General features: G+C 32.6%; 1 protein-coding gene across 8 annotated transcripts; it reads left to right on the top strand.

Moving 5' to 3' along the window:
• The first annotated feature begins 272 nt into the window (after positions 1-272).
• LOC103496861 (uncharacterized) lies at positions 273-3636 on the top strand. Of its 8 annotated transcripts, none has more exons than XM_051085497.1 (8): positions 339-487; positions 1043-1112; positions 1305-1446; positions 1550-1609; positions 1698-1745; positions 1856-1909; positions 2708-2765; positions 3349-3636. In XM_051085497.1, exons 3-8 carry the CDS (start codon positions 1360-1362, stop codon positions 3390-3392), a joined length of 351 nt encoding a protein of 116 aa, XP_050941454.1. In that variant the 5' UTR covers positions 339-487; positions 1043-1112; positions 1305-1359; the 3' UTR covers positions 3393-3636. The 8 variants fall into 8 exon arrangements, with proteins under 8 accessions (XP_008457106.1, XP_008457105.1, XP_050941453.1 ...); XM_051085495.1 differs by having other exon boundaries at positions 361-487; positions 1199-1446; positions 1547-1609; XM_008458887.3 differs by having other exon boundaries at positions 362-487; positions 1547-1609.
• Positions 3637-23068: the final 19432 nt, after the last annotated feature.

Here is a 23068-nt window from a genome sequence, read left to right as displayed (position 1 = left end):
AAAATTCATTAGGCCTTCTATTTTGAGCTATCCAAGTCATTTTTCCACAAATGTGTATTAAATTATTTTAAAAAAATAAGAATAAATACGCAAAGTATTATTTAAGCATAAATATTTCAACTCATAAAAGATTTTTATTCTTTGCAAAATTTTGAGGTCCAAGGTATGTTTTCTTTTAGTAAAAAAGAAAAAAAAAAAAAGAAAAGAAAAGAAAAGAAAAGAAGTCAAATTCACTATTTTGTTCAAAGTAGGCCTCCACAAATGTACATGTGAAATTGCCGTTTAGTTTACATTGAGGAGTAGAGAATTTTTCAAACAAACAAACAAACAAACAACAAAAGGTTTTAAAAATTAAAAATTAAAATAAAGAAACAAACAAAACAAATAATTTGGATCTGCCGTTCTTCGAGCAGATTAGATCCGGGGGTTCAAAAATTCATCCTTCTTCCTCCTAATTTCCCCCGTCGCCATTTTCGCAGCTTCAAAGGTAATTTTACTATTTCCTTCCTCTTTTTCGCTCTCCTTTACAATATCTTTCACACTATATTTCTTCTTCTTCTTCTTCTTCTTTTATATTCTCTGGATCTGATTATTCTCTACTAATTTTCTTTTCCTATCTTGTTCATATATTAATTTTTAGATGCATTTATGATTCTTATTTAATTCAATTAAGTATTTTTTGGATTTAAAAATGATCTTCTGATCCGAGAAATGGAATATAACGTGGATATATCGTTGGATTGTGTCTGGTTTAGCTTTATGTCAAGTTGTTGCTTGGAAACTAGTATCAACATCTTCTTCTTCTTAGTTTTAAAGTCGATTAGATAATATTCAAGATTAAATATGGTGGTGCGGTGGGTGGAAACGTGGATCCATGGAGAGGGGAGTGAACAATGTAGTTATTGGAAGTTCATCATTTAGGAATTTGGAATCTGCATCTAATGAAATAAGAATAATGCAATCTACGTAAGTTCTTTTGTTATTATTATATGTTGCTCTGCATTTCACTTTCCTTCCTTATTATTATCTTTGGTTCTTTTAGTGTTGTGTGTGTGTGAGCGAGCGCTTGAAGAAGATTGACTGGTAGATCTTCCTGTTTCTGATATTGGATGGTATGATTTCCATGGATGAAGTATTGTCGTATTGTATCTATGATTTCTGTTTGTCGACTAAAAAGAGAGGGTTGGTTCCATTTCAGAGAAATGATTGCCCATCTATAAATTCGAGCTAGCTCTTATATTGGTATTTGAGTGAAAGACACTGCCAGTTCATTTGCTTCTGACTTATAACCAGTTAACCTGCAGGCTGCAATTTTATAATTATTGGCGTTGCTGCTTACCTGAGCTTTTCTAGTTAATCATGTCTGAGCATATCAAAGAGGCAGAACGAGTGGATGGAGATGGACATGTTGGATCTGAAGAATCTATGTCGTCATCTCGTAAAGAGGTTTGCAACTTCATAAATTATATTTAAATTTTTTATAAGAACGTCTAGATTTTATTACAAAGTTATCATTTCTGAAGTTGGTGGCTAATTTTCACTACAGGAGGAAGTTATAAAGAAAAAATATGGAGGAATTGTTCCCAAGAAGCCACCACTTATTTCTAAGGTACTTTTCTCTTGTAAAAAATTATGTATTCTTGAGATCCATGCATCCTTTCACATGTGTATCTAAAGCTTTTGAATCCCACCTTCAGGATCATGAACGTGCTTATTTTGATTCTGCTGATTGGGCATTGGGAAAGGTAGTTGTATTAGAAACTTATATCAATATGCCATTTTTACTTGATTTTGAATCAGTTTGCATAACTTTACTAATCAACTAATTTATCATCCTTAATTTATCTGATTGTAGCAAGGTGTTGAGAAGCCTAAAGGACCTTTAGAAGCTCTTCGGCCGAAATTACAGGTTAGAGAACATATACAAGAAATAAACTCTTCATTATGTCGTGCATATGGTCTTCATCTCAACTAGACAACCTTTGATATTATTTTAGGGTAGAGATCTTGAGTAATAACATGTGCTGAAGAGAGTGCTTCTCCATCTCAAAAGTTAGACCTTGACTTGACCTTTTGAATAAAAGTTTAAGGCATAACAATTTTTTTCCATTTTGTTTTCAATTTTCTAATTTTAGTATCTAGGTTAATATTAGAATATCTGACCCTTTTTCCTTAAAGACAAAAGGGGAAAACAAAATTGGGTGGCAAAATCATAAACTAGGGAGAGTAATTATTGGGTGAAAGAAAGTATATATTTGAAAAAAAGTACATGAAAGACTAAAAGAAGGGATAAGTGCCCTCAGCTCAACTGACATCTATATGTTTTCGAGGACAAAAAATCCCAGTTTTAAATCTTCCCACCCAAGCTGTACTTAATAAGACATTTAAAAAAAAAAAAAAAAAACAAGGGATAAGCGAGAGGAAGTTTTTGGCTAGAGATGTGTTAAAAACAAGTTTGGCAAAGCCAACATAGAGAGAAACATATGAGGAAAAAAATATATTGCGACTAAATAGCAGACGTGGCTTTATCCTGGGAAGGATAGTGATACGATTACCATATCTGCTAGTATTTTACTTTGTCAAGGCATCTGTATGATTATTGGGAAATGATTTGTTAGTCTTGTAATTTCCTTTTTATTGCCCATTCTTTTGTTAATTCTATCATCAAACAGGACTAATGCGATTTCAATTTTTGTCTCTTCCATAGCCAACACAACAGCAAACACGATACAGGAAGTCTCCTTGTGCTCCATCAGATGGTGAAGGTATGCCCTACTATTGAACTTTAGCTGAAACTAACCAACCTCAAATAGATCTTTAAACTTTGAAGATTGCGTTTATCGAGTCCTTAAAACCTTAATTATCTGCCTATCACGTATTTGTCATTAATCGTGCTTGCACAAAAAAAAAAAAAAAAAAAAAAAAAAAAAAAAAAAAAAAAAAAAAAAAAAAAAAGAAAAGAAAAGAAAAGAAAAGGATAAAAGAACTACTATGTATTTGTCATTAGGTTTGTAGTTTAACACATCTACCTGGCTTGCCCATGGTATTATATAATAGCTATGTTGCCTCAGATTTCAAACAATTCCAAGTGATTGTTAATGACAAAATATCTGTTAAACATAAAATTTAAAGTTTAGAAGCTCATTAAAGCTTTTTAAAGTTTAGAGATTAAACACAATAATTCTATTAGTTCAAAGACCTATTAAAAACTTTTGAAACTAAAAATAATTCAATATATACAAATCTTGACAGTTCAAAGACCAAACTTATTACTTATCCCAAAAAATGAGAAGTTGTTCTTCCTCCATTGTCAACAACTCTAATACATGTTTTATTATATCCATGCAGATGGAGGAACTGCTCAAAATGAATATGCAACTTCGAATGAATGAATAACAGTTGCCGCTTGTGCTTGTTGTATCGCACTGTTGTTGAATGCCTGTCTAGGTATGAGCAATTTTCTTTTGTTTTTTAGAATACAATTGCTCAGGTTGGGGATTTGTTATTGTGCTTACACTAAGAATATCTATTGTATGGAGAATGGTAACTAGATTGATCTATTTCATATTTTCCATTGATTACAATCGATGAATATTATGACTTAATTTATAAGTCAAATCTAAAAGTGTTCTATTAGATCTTTGGGATGTTGTGTATTCTAGATCATGTGCCTTCATCTTGCCACCCTTAAAGTTCAGTATTTGAAGATTTTAAAAACTACCCGATCTCTTAGATATAAATTTCTATTTTATATCTAATGCAACCTTTGACTTTCAATTTTATCTAATTAAGTTGAACATCTAAATTTGTAATCTTGGAAGTTAGACCCAAATTTTACGGTTGAGTCTAAATTTTGAATTAACCTAAAATGTTTCAAAAAATTAGTTAAATGATGGTGACTCCGCATATCAAATTTATAATTTAGCCTAAATAGTTTTAATATCTAAAAATGAAATTGTTTTAATATCTAAACAACGATCTTCAATCCACCTGTAAAACATCGAAAAATATAACAATAAGATAACTATAAACTTAATTTATATATAACGTAAATATTTACGGTCTGTATATAACAAAAAAAACCTCATAAGTCATTGTTTTTTCATAAATTCCAGATTTTTCCTTGTTGGTTTTGAATTTCTCGAAACGAGTATTAATTTATGTGCATTTTCTTCATATTATTATCTCTAGTTCTTCGTTTTCACTTTTTTTCTTGTTTGAGATTTCTTTATTCCCTCTTTTAGAATTTCTTCATTGTTCGTCATCTCTCATCTTTTTTTCTTCTTTTTTTTCACTATACGATTGAATTGAAAAACTGTGTGAGATAATTAAATAAGCCTTTAGTTAATTCTAAAGCAAATAACTATTGTAATATCTAGAGGGACAGTAGAAAGAGTATAACACAAGAAACTTTGACAACCTAGTTCGGCCAATGTTGCCTACGTTTGGGGAGCTGCGCATAGTCCTGATGAATAATATTATTATAATTCATACATAGTCAATATACATCAATACAACAAATGCTTTCTGATCAACTATATGACTATCTTAACAAGCTTAATAGCTTAAGACTTTAGGCTCCTCCTGAATGTTCGAGGGAATGTTCTTGACGACGTCTTCATACTCCCCCTGAGTTTAAGGTGACCACTTTGATCATAACTTCGTCTTTCTCATTACTCATCATAAGAATCATCACATATTAGATAATCGCACTACCTTCTTCTGCTCATAGTTATTGCAATACATATTCAACTAACAGCTCCAAAAGCTTTCTTCTTTCATCGATCATACAGTAACCCACAAGTTCCGTAGTGTATATATATATTTACTCAAGAATAATCTAAAAAAGATAATAATATAAGATTCCTAAAATAAAGAAGGATCTTTTATCTTTTTTGAATTAAATAACTTATTAATAAAAAATAATCCCAACACGATTGTGCACCAAAATTTAAATGATTAGTCTTCTATTTCAGATAGACAGATATAGGTCATTATCACTATCTATTCCAAATAGGTGAGGTAGATCACTATTACTATTTATCCAAGATAGACAAGTGATAGATATAAATGATCGTTTACCAAGATCTAGGGTTGGGTTAGAAGACATTCTCAACCCAACCTATATTTTCGGGTTGGTTGGATTGCCAACCCGAATAATTCGAATTAAGTTTCCAATCCAATCCATAAAATATTTGGGTTGGGTTGGGTTGGGTTGTCGGGTTGTATTATTTTTATTTTTATTTTTTTCGTTTCTAAATTTTAATGTTTGTAAATGGAAATCATCCACCTAAAGCGAATATGTTTTGCATCAAGTTAAGAAAAAAAAAAAAACTCTCGAAGCTCAAGATTGTTTTTAACTTTTATTAAATAAATAAATAATAATAAAATATAATATATATTTATTTATTAATATTAATATTTATTATATTAATTCGGGTTGGGTTGAGTTGATCCAAAATTTTCAACCCTCCAACTCGCAACCCAACCCAACCCGAAAAAATCAAAATTTTCAACCCAACCCAACTCACATTTTTAGCTAACCCACCCAACCCAACCCATATTAATATGGATTGGGTAGTTCAGGTTGTCGGGTTGTTCGAGTTATTCTTACACCCCTAGTATATCTAAATGAAATTCTTTTTACATATCCCAATTTCTATATATATCCCAACTTCCCTTTTATATAATAAATAGTTGGGTGGTTAAACTTTTCTAAATACCAATTATACTTGTTATCTTACTAAAGGAAACTTAGCTCAACGCCAATTGACGTGATTTTACCTTAACTTTTATCTTTGAGGTGAAAGGTTTGTTCTCCCATCCTACAATTGTTGTACTTAAAAATACTATGAATTTATAGTGAAGTATGCTAAATAGTTGATTACTTGATGAATTGGTATTTTTCTTGTTTTTATTAAGGGTTATGGTGGGAATTTATAGTCAAATATCCTAATTAGTTGATTACAAAATGAATTGATATTTTTCTTCTTTTTATCAAAGGAAATTGACAAAAGTAGCACACTTTTTCTTTTGATTTTTGTTTTCAAGAATAACACATTTTTTAAAACTCATAAAATGTTTTTTTTATCAATCTTGGATGAAATCGACCACGAAATTTTCTAAAATATTAAAATTTTTCAAATAATTGATTCTTTTGGATTTTCCAAGGGCATCCCAATAGACAATTAGAGCGAGCTTCTACAATTTTTCAAATATTTTCAAATCTCATTTAATTTTTTTATATTTAAAAAAAAATTATTCAAATCTTCCTTAATCTTCCATCAAATCTTAACTAATTTTTGCTATTTTTGTTGATCTTCCAAATCTTATTTAATTTTTTTAACTTATTTTTTAAAAATTCAAACCTTCACAAATCTTTTACCAAATCTTAACTAATTTTTTATACTTTCGCAAATTCCTGCAACTATTTCTTGTAATTACCTTTTTTCCTTTTTCTTATTCATTCCATTCTTTTCATCAATTCAATTATCTTATGGAATGTCGAAAATTTGGAAAAGATGAAAAGAAGAAAGTAGGAGAAAGAATACTGTGGTAGAGTAATGTGAAAGAAGGTTTCGGGACGTTAAAGAAGAGAAGAATTAGGAAAAAGAAAAATAGTAATTTACAAAAAGTAGTTGGAGAAATTGGCAAAAATTGCAAAAATTAGTTAATAAGTTAGGAATTTGAATAATTATCTATTGAGATACATCGAGAAAACCCAAAACAATCGATAAGTTAGGAAGTTTTAATATTCTTAATCAAAATTACGAGTTTTCTCAAAGTATGTTACTTTTGAAATATAAAACAAAAAAGGTGTTATTTCTTAAAATTTCCTTTCGTTAAGGGTTATGTGATCACAATTCACAACGTAGACATAAATGCTAAAAGAGTTTATGTTTCAATATATGTGGTCAACTACCTACGATTTATGGTATTTGTAATGGACAATAATTTTGGATAAATTATATAATTGATAGACTTTGAAGACTGCAATTTACTATATTTGTACGTTCTTGTGTTATACTTGTTGGAACTGACTAATTCTTAGTTGGGGAAATTGCCAAAAATAGGTTAAAAAAAGAGATTTAAATGAATTTTGGGACAAGTTTTCAAAAGAAAGACTTTTAGGACAATTTGGGTGTGAATGGACAAAAATGCCCTTCCTTTCCTTTCCCTCTTCCACGTTTGCTTTCCCTTCTCTCCACGATCGATTCCTTCTCTTTCGCGTATAGTTCCTTTTCCCTTCTCTTTTCTTTCGTGTAGAACACCTGAACCTACTCCGGCCATCGTCTCTTGCCCATCGTCGCTTGCCCATCGTCGCTTGCCCATCGTCGCTTGCCCATCGTCGCTTGCCCATCGTCGCTTGCCCATCGTCGCTTGCCCATTGTCGCTTGCCCATCGTCGTTTGCCCTTCGTCGCTTGCCCTTCGTCGGTCGTTGTCCAGTGCATTTCGTCGCTCCTATTCGGACCATTCAATCAACTTTGAGTGTTTTCTCTTATTTAGGTGAGTTTCATGTTTAACCGATTTTCAATTTATCTGCTGTAAGTAAATATTTGGTTGGGGTATTTGGTGCTATTTTCATCCGTAATTGTCTGGTTTTTGGAATTGGACTTATTTGCCGTAAATTAGTTTAGTCAAAGTTTTGTTTTAGGTTCTTAGAAAGTTCAATGGGTAGTGAAAAATGAATTGAACTAGAGGATGAGAATTTAGTTGGATCAAATAGAGGAGGAGTAAGCAATAGGAATAGAAGGAATAAAGGTTTTTTTTTTTTTTTTTATCTCGCACGTATTTTTTTTTATCTCGCACCTATCTCGCACGTATCTCGCACGTTCCAAACTTTCACTATTTATTTCAAAATCAACTTGGTACACCTCCTAATCCATTTAGAGCTATTCTTTGCATGTTTAGTAACTCTCTTAGGCCCTCATGCTTTATCTCGCACGTTCCAAACTTTCACTATTTATTTCAAAATCAACTTGGTACACCTCCTAATCCATTTAGAGCTATTCTTTGCATGTTTAGTAACTCTGTTAGTCCCTCATGCTTTATCTCGCACGTATCTCGCACACATCTCGTACGTATCTCGCACGTTCCGAACTTTCACTATTTATTTCAAAATCAACTTGGTACACCTCCTAATCCATTTAAAGCTATTCTTTGCATGTTTAGTAACTCTCTTAGGCCCTCATGCTTTATCTCGAACGTATCTCGCACGTATCTCGCACACATCTCGCACGTTCCAAACTTCCACTATTTATTTCAAAATCAAATTGGTACACCTCCTAATCCATGTAGATCTATTCTTTGCATGTTTAGTAACTCTCTTAGGCCCGCACACATCTTGCAGTTATTTTTTTTTATTTATTTACATCTTGCACGCATCTTGTAGGTTCTTAAGTTCAAATCAATTTTTGAAGATACAAAACTACTTAAGGTAGTTTAAGGATGACACATGTTCGGATTTTAGTGCGTCACGGTGGTGAATGGGATGAGGGACAAAGAAAATATGAAGGAGGAGTGTTAAAAGGCATTGTTGTCCCTAAAGAAATAACACACAAAGATTTACAGTCTGAACTATATGACCTTGCAGAAGTTGACCCTACAAAGTTCGACATAAAGATAAGATGTATATATGAGATCAAAGGGGAAAAGGAAGCTCTTCCATTTGAGTTAAGCAATGACCGTGATTTGAAGTTTTATATTCTTAGTGAAAATCCATACTCAGAGGTGCTGGTGGTTGATGTCACAGACCGTTTAGGTAGAGTTGTGAATGGAGTTGATAGGTAAACACTTGCACGCTTCCTACGGGCGGGCCGAACGTGTGGTCGTTGAGTGAGAAATGGTTCTATCTCTGTGACGTCCTCATCGTCAACGACATCTATTGGCTCCTCTAAACCAATATCAACCTTCTTCTCCAACACATCTTCGTCGCCCTATGGAAGCTCATAATGCATTAGTGTGGATAATGATAGAAATTAAACATCAATATTAGGAAGAACATGGAACCAAACCTTCTTTTTAACTTCAATGTGTTCATCCTCCTTTGGCATCCTCAACCAATTAGGGGTACCGCCTGTGTCAACATCTTCGGTCTTAGCATTATCCACTTCTTTACTTTCTAATGTATGATCTACTAAGCCTTCGGACACCTTGTGGTCCCCTTCGTCACCCTATGGAACCTCAAAATGAATTAGCGAGAACATGCAACTTAACGTATGAGTAATTACCAAATATGAAACTAACGTCAATACACTTAACAGTTTCATTCCTAACCTTTCTTTGAAGTCCAATGTGCTTCAATATGGTTGACATCATGCCCTTCAATTCGTCAATATCTGATTTTATACTATTAAGTTGCCCTTCAACAACCGCTACTCGATCTTGGAGATTTCGAATAGCCTTTTTCATCTTAATCTTGGACTTCTGTTTCTTACTCTTTTTGAAGTCATCTTCATCATTAACAACTTCTCTTACTCTTTTTGAACCACCATTCTTCGACTGAATAATGGTAGATGAGCGGAAGTTTTCAAAAAGTTCACCTGAAGCAATTTTCAACTGCTCCTCTTCAGGTGTCATCTCAATGACCGCCTTAATTATAAACTGCAAATAGAAAAAGGCAAATGTATTTAGGACAAAGAAATAAGCACAAAATCACGCAATCCTTAAGTAAGTTACTATTGCTTGCTACTTACCATTGGCGAGTCAAACACCTGGCTTATAGTTTGGGACTTTGGTGATTGTTGGCACACCCACCTCAGCATTCGTGGTATGGCATGATCGTTTACTTTATCTACACCACATCCAATGATGGTTGGTATAGACTCATATGCCCAAACCTATTTGACATTTGACAAACAAGTTTAGGAAGTGCCACAAGATATATATAGATATATAAACAAGTGGTTATACAATCGTTTGAAAACAACTATACGATCATTTAACATAACTAAACGATCGTTAAAAAAACAACTATACGATCATTTAACATAACTAAACGATCGTTTAAAACAACTAAACGATTGTTTAAAACAACTAAACGATCGTTTAAAACAACTAAACGATCGTTTAAAACAACTAAACGATCGTTTTAAAGTTTTGAAGTAAGAAGTAAGAAGTCACATACCTGTAATGCATGCGGAAATCCATTGATAGTATATTTTTTTGTCTGTGTTGATTTCTTCTTTCCCTTGGCATATTGCTTGTCCAAGGCTCTTTTCAAGGCACTTAGCGTGCGTACAAAAACAATCCGACCCCAATCATAATTATTAAATGTATTCCAATCATCAGCAATCTTGAAAAAACCAATGTCCACTTTGGTTCGCCTATCTTTTCCCAACAAAGATATCTCTATAAAGTAGACTAAAGCTAATTTCACAATATCATCGTCATCACCCTCGTATTCCAAAAATATATCCTCTAAGTCGCTAACATAAACACACTCCTTGTCTTTGAAAAACTTCTCTAACAGTCAACTATTCCCAACCAACTGAATATAGTCCTCTTTAGGACCCCATAGTCCAGTGATGATGTTAAACTCTCTTCTACCGAAAGTACAAACAACACCCCCTAGTAAGAAACTTATAGAATCCTTTCCTTCATCTTCCACCTCCCTTAACAGTAAGTAGTGGATGAGTGGCCCATTAAAGACAATATTTAGGTCCAAAAAGTGCCCAAACTTTGTTTTCCTAAATAAGGCTAATTGATCGGGTTTGAGTTTGGCCTTAATATTATGTGTTGTCTTTTCCAAATGAGACAAACAACTTACTAGGGAATAAAAATGATGGGAAGGATTAATTTTGTACAAGGGTCCGTCGGTCGATGTCGAAGTCGATGTCATGATTGAAGCTGAAGAAAAAGGAACAAATTCCAGCAAATATATTGAAAATGGGTTACAGATAAAACTCACTGAAATAAGAGAACACGCTCAAAGTTGATTCTTAGGTTCGAAAAGGAGAAGCGACAAAATGCACTGGAGGACCGACGACAGACGAACAGTCGGAGTATCTTCGAAGAGCAGTGCGGGAAATTTCAAAAGCCAACGAAAGGAGATGTTTTTTTTTTACTTCAGGTGTTCTATGCGAAAGAGAAGGGAAAGCGAACGTGGGTAGGCGAAAAATCAATAGAGAGCGATAGAAATTTAATGAAGGGCATTTTTGTCCATTCACACCCAAATTGTCCTAAAAGTCTTTCTTTTGAAAACTTGTCCCAAAATTCATTTAAATCTCTTTTTTCAACCTATTTTTGGCAATTTCCCTTCTTAGTTATCTTTAGAAATTATAAAAGAATAAGGTTATTTATAAGAGTATAAAGAATTAAGGAATGGGTTTTTTAAAAAATGATTTTTAGGACAAACAAGTATGTGAAAAGTCTATATTGCCCCTAAGTTAAAAAAAAAAAAAACCCTAAAAATCAACTTTATACAATTATTCTCCTTCTCCCCCACTCTTTTTCTTCTTGCATGCTACTTGATCAACAGGAAAATTTGAACGATAACCATTGATCACACACTTCATATGGTGGCACATGAACTATTGGATCGAGTTGGCAACTTAGACATCGGTGACAACAGTTTCAACGATTTGGATGCCACTACTTCATCTTCAAATTTCAACAAAAACTTAAACATTTATTTTGGTTTTAGGAGATAATTTCTAGGTTGCTTATTAGTTTTTGTGGTCGCCGTTGAAGTATTCTTTTTCTAATTTTGTTGGTTTTTTTAGGTTTTTAAGTTTTCTAATTTGTAAATCAATCTTATCTTCAAAATGAAAGAGTTAGATTTTTTTTTTTTGCTTTACTTTGGATTTTTTTTCGTTTTTGCTTTACTTCTTGAGAATACTGTTTTATTCGATTGATGGCAACATAATCGGATGGTGGATAGTGATGACAATGGTGACTTGGATGGCAATGGGCATCATTTTTTCCTCACAAATTAGAAAATTTTCTCAAACTCCAACTATTATACTCAATTGTTCTTTGTTGATTTTTTTTGAAATTGTTCTTTGTCTAGAAACTCTTCTTTGATTTCTACTATTTTTTCCCTTTTTCCTTTTTGGTTTTTTATTTAATTTTTCTAATTTGTAAATTGATCTTGGTTGCCAAAATTTGGTATGAGTAGTCTAAGAAAAGAAAAGTTGTTAAAATTTTAGAATGTGCGAGATGAAGTTTGGAATGTGTGAGATAATACTATGTACCTAAGAGGCCTCCTAAACATGCATATAAAATGACTCCAAAGGACTAGAGTTAGAAATTTGATTTTGGAAAGCATAATAAAAGTTTGGAATGTGCGAGATAATAAGCATGCTTGTGAAAATTGGGGTCATCGAGATGTCTGCAAGATGCTTGCAATATGTTTGTGAAATTAGAAAAATAACTAAAACATAAAAAAAAAAAAAATTCACTTTATTTTTTTTCCATACTCAACTATATAACGAACAAAAATTCGAACATAGACCATCCTTAAATTATCGTGAAATTTACAGTATGAAAATCTATACCTTCAAATTACAGAATAATCAACTTATTGTTACACACCAATATCACTTATTCTAGGAAAAGTGATTTTGTCTAATAAATGAAAATTTTAATCTGTCATTGTTATACATCGAAAGACTCACATGAATCATGATAATCCAACGTCATACTAGAAGATATATATGAAAGAAACAAATTCCAAATCTTCCTTTAAGTGATAACACATAAAGAGTACAACCTATACAATTCATGTGGTATTGCCTTTCATGTTTCATCTTCTTTAGCTGCACAAGCTAGCAAGCTTGTTGGTAACTACAACATCAAGTTGAGTTGCCCTATCAACAATCTCTTTCCTTTTCTTTGTTGAAACATCATAGTGATCTCAACACAGTAGGTTCTGCAATAAAAACAATTATACATTAAACAAAGACAACAAATGCAAAAATGTTAGAATAAGTGCTCATCAAAGCTTGTACAGACCTGTTGTGCATCATCAAGAGTTTGAGCTCATTGACATTATGAACGACAATTTTTTATTATATAATTAGAAGAAAATAGTAATTTATGTGTTTTGCATCATAGATTGCAGCCATAAATTATGAGTTAAAAATGGAAAAAAGAAAACGTGATTAAAATAATATAAGAAATAAGATATACAACGAAGATAAGATGGTAGTGCATGAAAATATTCATCATTTAAATGCTGAAACGATGGGTTATATAATCATGATGCTTTGTTGTATATATAATGGAAAACATTGAAATTAGAATTAGTTTCGAAGTACACTGTTTAATGGGAATACAAAAAAATTGAGCTCACGATCTTCCATCAAGGGGGAAAAGGCTAAGCCTCGTAAGTTTATCGTTGATTCCCATAAATCAATACAATATATAGTGAGAAGAAGAGCCAAGTTCAATTTAACAAGCCCAAAATATTACATTAATTAAACGATACTTAAATCAATTAATTACAAAAGAAGTACTAGATAGTCAATCTTTGTTTCACCAGATTGCATCTGAAGACACAGGTCAGTCTGGATGTCATATTATCGTTAGATCCTACTAAACAACCCTCAACAAAATACAAAAAGCTACAAACAAAACCTAATGAAACTATCTTCAACATAACAAATTAGAATGAATGAGCTGTTAACTACAACAAGAATCAAATACTATGTCAGTCACCATAGTGCATCCAAAGGTGCAACTAAGGACATTACAAGAGTGAATGCCAAACAAAGATAAAGTAGGCAAGAACCAACTCAAACTAGAGTGGCCTCACACTCAATACAACAACCTTTGCGAGGAGGTTCTACGTTGGACTAGGGAAAAAGAGTAGTAGACATAGAACTTCAAGGATGAAATTTTGAAAAAAGGGGAAGAGTTGTGAGACCAGTGCTTCAACAAAAGGGTCAAATTCTAAAAATAAGTGTTTTAGTACGGATTTTGAAGGAGCTTTTTGAGAAGCTAAGTATTTCGTTGAATCACATTAAGTCAGGCGAATGTGAAGAAGGAAGATTGTGTTTTGGATAATTGACGATAAGATTAGGCGGCGTGAACTAAAGAGAAGATGAGCAAGTTTGATTAGGCGAATTGAAGTATGAAATGAAAAATTAGGAATTTTTGGGAAATTTTCTATAAGTATATTTAATTGGCCACGTGTAGGAGTTTAAGCTAAGCATGATTAAGATAAACATAGAGCTTACACGTATAAAGTTTCAAGTAGGAGCTGGCAAGTTAATAAGGACTTATGGATGACTAACCTATTTTAGAGATTAGTATAAATAGAGAAAAAATGATAGTAAAAAGGAGGATGATGCTAAAACCCTTAGCGCCTCTGTTGGAAAAAGAAGAAGTTAGGTGAGAAGAAGCTTGAAGATTAGGAGTTCTAAGGTAAAGGAAACTTAGAACTTGTGAGTAATTTTTCCAAAATGATTAATTTTTTTTCAAAGCTCCTTTTTGAACTTCTTATTCACTTGCAATGTTGTTTCGACATGATTAATTTTTATGAAAGGAATGATTTTCAAAAGAAAGTTTTTATGCTAAGTAAAGCTTTATACGTGATGATCGTATTGTATTATATGCTATGTTGTGAATAAACCATTAGTCTTATTTCTATCAACGAGCTAACTATTATATGCACATAAAGAGTAAATGCAATCATGTAGAAAAAGACTGCATAGTGGAGTAAAGCTGGTCAAGGCGTAAAAGAAGTGCATTGAGCTTAAGGACTTGAGCAATGGGAAATGAACTAGAAAATTATCTAAGGGATGTTGTCAATGTAAAGTACATCACAGTAGTCTATGCTTGGGAAGCGTTCGTGTTTTTGGTGAAAGGAATATGAAAGACTAATGAGTGTTTATGATTTATTAAAATGAGGTGTTGAAGTCTATGATGAAATGTTTTAAAAACTTTGTATGCCCAAACGGTTTTACTTGAGCAAGTGATCTAAGAGCTTTTACTTTACAATTTATGTAATTAAGAAATTATTATGTGTATTGTAGTCTTTTTCTAAAAAGGGTGCATTTCAGTTTTGTGGGAGTTAAGCAGGAGATTTAAGTCTAATTGTCTGTCATGCGTCCATTAAGTGATCTCGGTCGTGATCGATCCAAGATCCTCCGAGATCTACACTTCTCTCGGTCGAATATGTCCAAAATCATGCCCGAGAACCTTAATATTTCTCTTTCCCACTTCTAGTTTCAATCGAACACGTCCCTAAGATGGCTCGAGAGCACATCTCCAAACCTTTATGTTTTTTCCTCTTGATTTGTCACAGCCCAGAGTGCAACGAGATTTGCTCTCCATTTTTCATCTTGTTCGACCCCAAGATGGCTCGAGAGTAGATCTCCAAACGTTTATGTTTTTTTCTCTTGATCTGTCACAGCTTCGAGTGCAACGAGATTCGCTTTCCGTTTTTCATCTTGTTCGAGATTGCTCAAAGTTGGCCCAGGATTCTCACTTCTATCTTTTCCTTGCCTTTTCTCTAGGTCGAACAAGACCAAGTCTAAACACTTTGTCCCGAAATCTTGGACAAAATCTTAGCGTCTTCTGAACTTTTTTTTCCATCTTTCCTTAGTTTTCCTTCTTCCCACCTACCATGACATAATTAAAATGATACTTTTGAATATATATATATATATATATATATATATTTAATTTTAACTTCTAACAACACTTATCATTCCAAACTCTTCAAAAACTTAAGTTTTCCTAAGATTTGGGGTTTAGAACTTCTCTCCCTCTTAAGAAGTTTCGTCCTTGAATTTCACAACATTAACCTTAGTAGTTGCTCCCATGGTCTTGAAAATTCTAACCTTTTAACCAAAACACTCTAACACTGAAAATAAAAATACATAAAGATTTACAAAATTCTTACCAGTGATTATCTCTGGTGCATCATCTTCCTCTTGCTGCATCATTGTAAAAATTTTACCTTGTTGTCATGATTGCTTACACCCTCATGCTTACCATCATTGGGTCCCTTGCTGCGATTTTTTACTGATTATCTGATTGAGACCCTTCTTTTTTATTTTCTTGTATAATTGCATTCAACAACAAACATTCTCTCTTGAAATGTCATAGTCTTCTATTCTTATCAAGCATGATCCTTTATGGAGTCTTCTGTAATCCTCACATCGTTATTGCTTTAACTGATTGTCTCAAAAAAACACTTCCTTTACTAGCCTGCCTGAAATTATGCTCACTTGATTGAGTTTTAAAATCATTTTTACTCGATACACTAGGTGTAAATTGTCATTGCTCTCGTCCTTTAGTACTACCAATTGATGAAGTCCCTTGACCTGATTCCAATTTTGTTTAGCCTTCAAGAAACTTTGCTCGACTCGTAATGCAATCTCAACCAACTTAGAGAAGTCGGTCAACTTTGTCGTTGCAGTAATAGAAGTAAGGATCTCTTGCCTTAAACCTCTCTCAAACATTCGATAGTGGTCAACCTCTGCTGCCACTAACACTTCAACATACCTAGAAAGTTCAGTAAACTTTCTTTCATAATTCGCCACAAATGGTGACCCTTGTTCTAAACATAGAAATTCATCTCTTTTCAATTCACAATAAGTTCTTGGATAATACTTATCTTAAAAAATCATTTGAAAAATTTCCAATCTAGATCGCTTGTATCTCCTTGTCTAACCTCAACTGACCTCCACCAATTCTTCACTTCTTTCTAGAAAAGAAACATTGCTAATCTTACCTTTTGCTCATCAGGACACCACATGATCTTGAAACACTTTCCAACATCGCTAACCATAACTTAACATCCGCTAGGTCAGTTAAACCTTCGACTACGGTGGCTCCTAAGTTTTTAAGGGCTAGATACCATATTTCTTTTCAGGATCTCCTGGTGGTAATCCTATTGTCCTCATAAAACTTTGAACAAATTTATGATACTGTCCCTCTTTAGTCTCAGATTGTATCGGAGTGCTAGATTCATCTTCAGACTTTTCTTGGATAGAACCTCGAGCCTTATCCTGATTCCTCTTACACTGTCTTTTTTATTGTTGAGGCATGACTTCTATAACATATCATCTCATGAGACATGTTAAAGAGACTACTAACTCTATGTATAACAATTTAGACTTTTGACTTAAGTTTAACTTTAAGTAATCCTTATCTTATACTCTTAACTTTCTCTTAGGTGAATCCTATGACTCACACTAACTGAACTTTACTTTCCTAGTCCCTCTAGTTCCCAAAGAACTAACTCTTCAGACTAACATTAGTTAGACTTTTATTGTTTCCCTCCCTAGGAACTTACTTCTGCTCTGATACCAAGTTGTCACACCCCATCCTGAAGCACCTCCTCACTAAGGCTCAAGATGTGGTATGAAGTCAACCGACATCACTCCTCTCCTGAACGACACCGATTGACCCTCAAACTTTACCCTTTAAATGAAAATGCAAGGGAAACTAAAAGATAAAACTAAAACACAACTGAAAGTAACTATTTCCAATTACAAAAACTTTATATAAGTTTTATATAGACCATTACCAACTTATAAATACATGAAACATACCTCTTCTTCAACCGAAACTAACCTCAGTTTAGCACAACTAAAAGACCAAAACATACATGGATTCAAAACAACAAGACACACATAAAAGTAAACACAAAATCCTTCAGCAGATAAGCGGCAACAGATCAGGCTCCGAGGATGCAATCTCTACCCAAAAAGTAGAAAACATTTTGAAGAGTGTGAGCTAGAGGAGGCCCGTGAGTGATATGATTTCTAAATAGCTTTTCATAAACTAATTTTAAATACTAATATAAACAATAACATCAATACTTTATAAAACATTTAAGAAATGCCTAAAAACTCCCAGAAAAAAAAAAAAAAAAGAGAATTGAATAAACAAATACCACTACGTAGGAGTTTGTGTAGGCGCAATTCAGATCCTTATTATTTCGTAAGCCTTTTAAATAGTAAACAATGAACAATACCATGAATATTTTAACTTGATAAACATTTAGGAAACAGTAACTTAAATCCTTGTTTTTCCTACTATAACCAAGTATCTACTATTGGGAGGTAGTTGTAAGACCCGTACCTAAGTTAGAAGGTTAAAATTTAGGTTAAGTGTAAAATAGGCATTTTGAATACAAGATAGTAAAGAAAAGTTTAGGTTTGGCAATAAAGCAGGACTACGCTTTAGAAGCCGGTAATCAAGTTAGTTTACGAGAAAGGCGGGGTGACAAGACTTGTGAAGGTTGGGTAACCATGCAATTAAGGTCCTTCGTGAGATAAAGACTAGGTGAGAAGAAGTAAGGAAACTTTCTAGAAACTTCCTAAGTGTTGTAATGGGCCACGTGTAGAGATTAAGTTAAGCATGATTAAGTTAAACCTTAAGATCACACGTGTATCACTAAGAAGCAAAAGCTGGCGACTTATTATGGATTTAAGGGTGACTAAGTTGTTTTAAGACTAGTATAAGTAGAGGATGAGATTAGAATAATAAGTGTTGTTACTCTGAAAGTTTGAAGAGGAAAAGGCAAAGTGCTGAAATCCTGCTGCCAGGCCTACGCGAGAAAGGGAAGAAGCAAAGCATTTCAGATTTACTAAATAAAGTGTTATGAGTGTTTTCTTTAAGGTATTGAAATGATTTCAAGTTTTCTTTATTAAAGTGTTTACTTATTTGAAGTGATGATTTTAATATGAATGTTCCTAAAGAGATTTCTAAGTAAAGTCTATTTTATGTTTAAAGCATGTTTATTATGTTTATGTTTAAAGCATGTTTATTATGTTTCAAAGCATGTTTTGTGTTTCAATGATTATGAAATGGTGTTTAAACCATTAGTCTGCTTCCTATCAATGAGCTAACTATTATGTACACATAAGAAGTAAAGGTAGGACTGCATGGTGGAATGAAGTTGGTCAATGTAGAAAAAGATTACATTGCGTTTAGTGGCCTGAGCAACAAGAACAAATTAGAACATTCTCGGATGCTGATGATGAAAAAGCCATCTTAGTAGTCTAAATGCGGAATGATGAGTTCTTGTATAGAGAATGATTCGGGATCCTTGGTGAAAGGAATGACTTGACTAATTTGTGTTATGTGAAATGTTTATTGATGTTAAAAAAACATGTTTATGCGGAATGATATGTTTATACGAAAAGATGAATTTATGTATTTTTATATGTTCGACGAAATGATGTTACAAAAGGTATTTCGTGAAAAGGATTTCTAAGACCTCATTGAGTCTTTTAGACTTATGTTTTTAGAATTTCATCTTCCATGAAAAGCGTTAAGGCCAAGTAAGGAAAGAAGTGAAGGGCTTGCTAGACGATAGAATATGTCGGAGTTTTGCTTTTATAGTCAAGTGTTATTTCTTTTTGGTTATTATTGTAAAGTCTTGTAGAATGCCTTGTTTAAAGTTAATAAAGGTTTTGTTCAGTACTTTCTGTGTTAAGTGGTTTAACGCCTAAAGGGTGTTTGTAAGAATTAAAACTAAACATGAAGCTAAGCAATTAAGCAGAGCTTAAGGACTTCAAGCTGAGTGTCTTTTGCGTTTAACGTATCAAAGTTACTCAAGTCACACTGCATCTCACATGACAAGAAAAGGTATGTGCGGGACAGGATGTGATAGTGGTGGAGTGATCTCAATACCAACTCCAAACCTCGGAGATGAGCATCTACATTCCCTGTTCTTGGGAGATAGGTGTCCCTAGCTTTGATCCTGGAGATAACTGTCCTTACCTCAATTTCCTACCTAGAAGGGCTATTTGAGATATCTTGATCCGAGAAAACATGAATAAAATCATATCTTTCAATCCTTTTAAGAATCATTTTGCATAAAGCAAACCTTTAAACATAGTCATGCTCTTATGAACTCATTTTCTCTTTAGCTTTAAACATTTAACAGTAAACATGCTTGAGTAAATAAATTGATGAAATCTCATGCTTGGAAATCTTTCATTTATCAGATAGCTTAAGCATTACTTTAAACATTAACTTTAAGAACATGCATTTAAAACCACTTAATAAATTCATTTTTCACTCACACACTAATACAATCTTTAGATCCTTGGTTTATAAATCTGCTTGATCTCCTCTTGACCTGAAATAATGGTAAATAAATCCATTTAAATCCCTTTGATCATGCAAATACCAGAAATTTACTTAAAAATTCCAAAAACATCACAAGAGCCACCTAACTGAAGCTTGACGCTGAACTATGCTCTTGCTTTCGCTTCAAGTCTTGCATGCAAATCAACTTCTCTCTACCTTTCCCTTGGAGTGAAGTGGTGAGAAATGACAGAAATGTATATTTTTCTAAAAGGAGAAGTCTAAAACTTGCGTGAATTTGAAAAAAAATGTATATTTTGAAAATTAGGCGAAATTGTGAGCATTAAAGAAGGCTACTACTTTTTAGAAAGGAAAGAGAAATGTAGAGCCGGTGTTCAATAATGTTATATGATTCCCTATTTTTAGTTCTTTTTTCTTTCTTTCTTTTCTTTTATTTTATTGGATTTCTATTTGCTAAAAGACAAAAGGATAACTACTTTTGAGTTTTTTTATAGATAAGTTTTGAAGTGTTTTTAGATCAAACCACGTGTTGGGTATGGTGAATAAGGATTTTTTATAAGTTAATTTTGTCTTTTGGTTTGAGATCGTAAAGTTTGAACTTAGGTTCGTTTATGTTTTATGTTTGGATCCTTGATTTGAGACTACTCTAAGGCTTGACGAAGAGTAAATTGCTTGTTAATTTGAGCTTTGATTTCGATGTAAATGATGTTACTACTAGAACATTTAAGCTAGATTGGGATTTGTTTGTTGATAGGATGGTAAGTTGCTTGAGTTACCTAGCTAATTTTGAATATTATAAATTTTTTTTTGTAGATCCTAGATTAGCATATTATAAGTATGGATAAATCATGGATGTCAAAAAGTAGATTATCTAAAGAGTTTGAGTTGGGTGTAGAGAACTTTATCAGATTGTAAATAAACAATTTTACATATAACCTAATACGCATTGTTATTTGGTTTTGTGTTATAGTGTCCTTTACAAGTAGGTACTGTTGAATGTGGATATTATGTCATGAGATACATGATCGAAATCGTGAGTAAGGACGAAAACATTATTACTGATGCGGTATGTTTTTAAACTACTTACATTGTAACATTATAAGTAGTATAATATGTGACTTATTTTTTTAACAAAATGTCTACTCGACTTTTTATGTTCTACAGATTGATAGGAGAAACTTATACTCAACTTAAATTGGATGAAATACGAGTGGAGTGGACTGAATTTTTAGCTCGGTACATATGATAGACACTTAGATATGATCTTAATTTTGTAAATGGCTAACATATGAGAATGCCCATAACTTTTTTTGTGTAAATGTTTTGTTCATAGCCATTATACTTATATACATGAGGTAATAGATGCAAGAGGATAAACTTTAGTTTTGGTATACAACACTTGTTTTTGGTTATATAAGGATAGCTATTATTGTTGTTGATTTTGGAATAGACCACATATAGAAAATTTTAGTTGGTTATATTTGGATTGGAATTCTATAATTGTTGATGATATTGCTGAAAAGAATGAAATTATTGTTTATTTACTAGTTTATTGTCATTTTTTTTGTTGTCTAACTACTGGTTAGAAAGGAATGTACCTAATGTAGGAAGCAGAAAATTAAACATTTGTATATTTAATGTATTAATAAACAATATACATAACGTTAAATACATGACGGTTTTTTAATATCAACTATACAATTTTACTTGACGTGTAAATAGTGTCAAGTATAGATCTTAATTGAATCAAATATAATATTTTACTTGACGGTTTTTTAGTGTCAACTATACAATTTTACTTGTCGTGTAAATAGTGTTAAGTATGCGATCTTAATGGTAGATTACTTGACGTCAATACAGTGTCAAGTAAACGTATACTTGACATTTTATTAGTGTCAAGTAAAGGAATACTTGACGTGTTTTAAATGTCAAGTAAAGGTATACTTGACGATTTTTTAGTATCAAGTAATCTGACTATACTTGACAGTCGATTACTTGACGCTTTTAAAAACATCGAATAAAGATTTACTTGACACTGTATTAACGTCAAGCAATCTATTTTCTGTAGTAGTGGTCGCTCCAGGATAGACAAGCATGTGCATTATAAGAATCTCACGGTGCGACCTAATGGAAGAGACCGTGGGATGTGTTGTCACATATCCCTTCCCCACTTACTATGAACTACTTCCCTTATTCACCTTGATATTGATCCATGCAAACACTCTCCGAAGGGAGTCCGCTCCTATGCACGACCCAAAGCCCTGCATGGACCTTACGGTGTGAACTCTTAGGGATGCTAGAGCTAAAAATACACAACTTCTCTCTAACTGAAGTGAATAATGATTTTTAAGGGTTTTTAAAACTTTAGGATTATATTTAGGCTAACTTAAACAAATCCTAAGTTTAGGTGAAACATTCCAGCGTAACTTTTTATACTGGATTTCAACCTACGATGTCTAAGTGATAAACCAATTTTCTTACCTCACACCTCTCACACATGCTCATAAAACTAGGTTAACTAGGCTAAAAAACTGATTACGATCTCCATGTAGGAGGTGTTCCATAAACCGTCAACTTAAGAACCTTCAACCTTAGTCATCTTATCTGACTTGTTGACAAGATCGAATCAAGTGAGCCTCTTGTAACCAGTTTTACAAGATATCGACCTAATTTTATGAAATTTGGAAGATATGTTTTTAATCGAGGTGAGCATGCATCATATCTTTTTTTATAGATTTTTAATTCTTTTTATAACACTTAAAAAACTTAGACAAACCTATAACATACATATATATAACCATTATATAAAGAAATTAATTAGTATGGTTTTAATTTATTTAACTTTTAATTGAATCATATTTAATTAAATTAAATAAATTACAAATTAATTAATTAATTAATTTTATTAAATCATATTTAATCAAAATTAATTTAATTAATTAACCATATTAATTAATTAACATGCATACTATACATTATAACCAATAGAACATATTTACAATGCATGAATATGTTAACTTATGGTGGGATTTTAAATCTATATGGCATACT

This window comes from Cucumis melo, chromosome 6, assembly GCF_025177605.1.
Source record: "Cucumis melo cultivar AY chromosome 6, USDA_Cmelo_AY_1.0, whole genome shotgun sequence".
NCBI lineage: Eukaryota > Viridiplantae > Streptophyta > Magnoliopsida > Cucurbitales > Cucurbitaceae > Cucumis > Cucumis melo.
This window is presented reverse-complemented; position numbering and strand designations above follow the sequence as displayed.

What these genes read in the sequence shown, in the direction of transcription:
- LOC103496861 (XM_008458884.2), top strand. Translation starts at nt 1,360, where the DNA reads ATGTCTGAGCATATCAAAGAGGCAGAACGAGTGGATGGAGATGGACAT. An exon ending in CTCTTCGGCCGAAATTACAG is followed by an intron (nt 1,910 to 2,707) that starts GTTAGAGAACAT and finishes TCTCTTCCATAG; the next exon opens with CCAACACAACAGCAAACACG. An exon ending in TGCTCCATCAGATGGTGAAG is followed by an intron (nt 2,766 to 3,348) that starts GTATGCCCTACT and finishes ATATCCATGCAG; the next exon opens with ATGGAGGAACTGCTCAAAAT.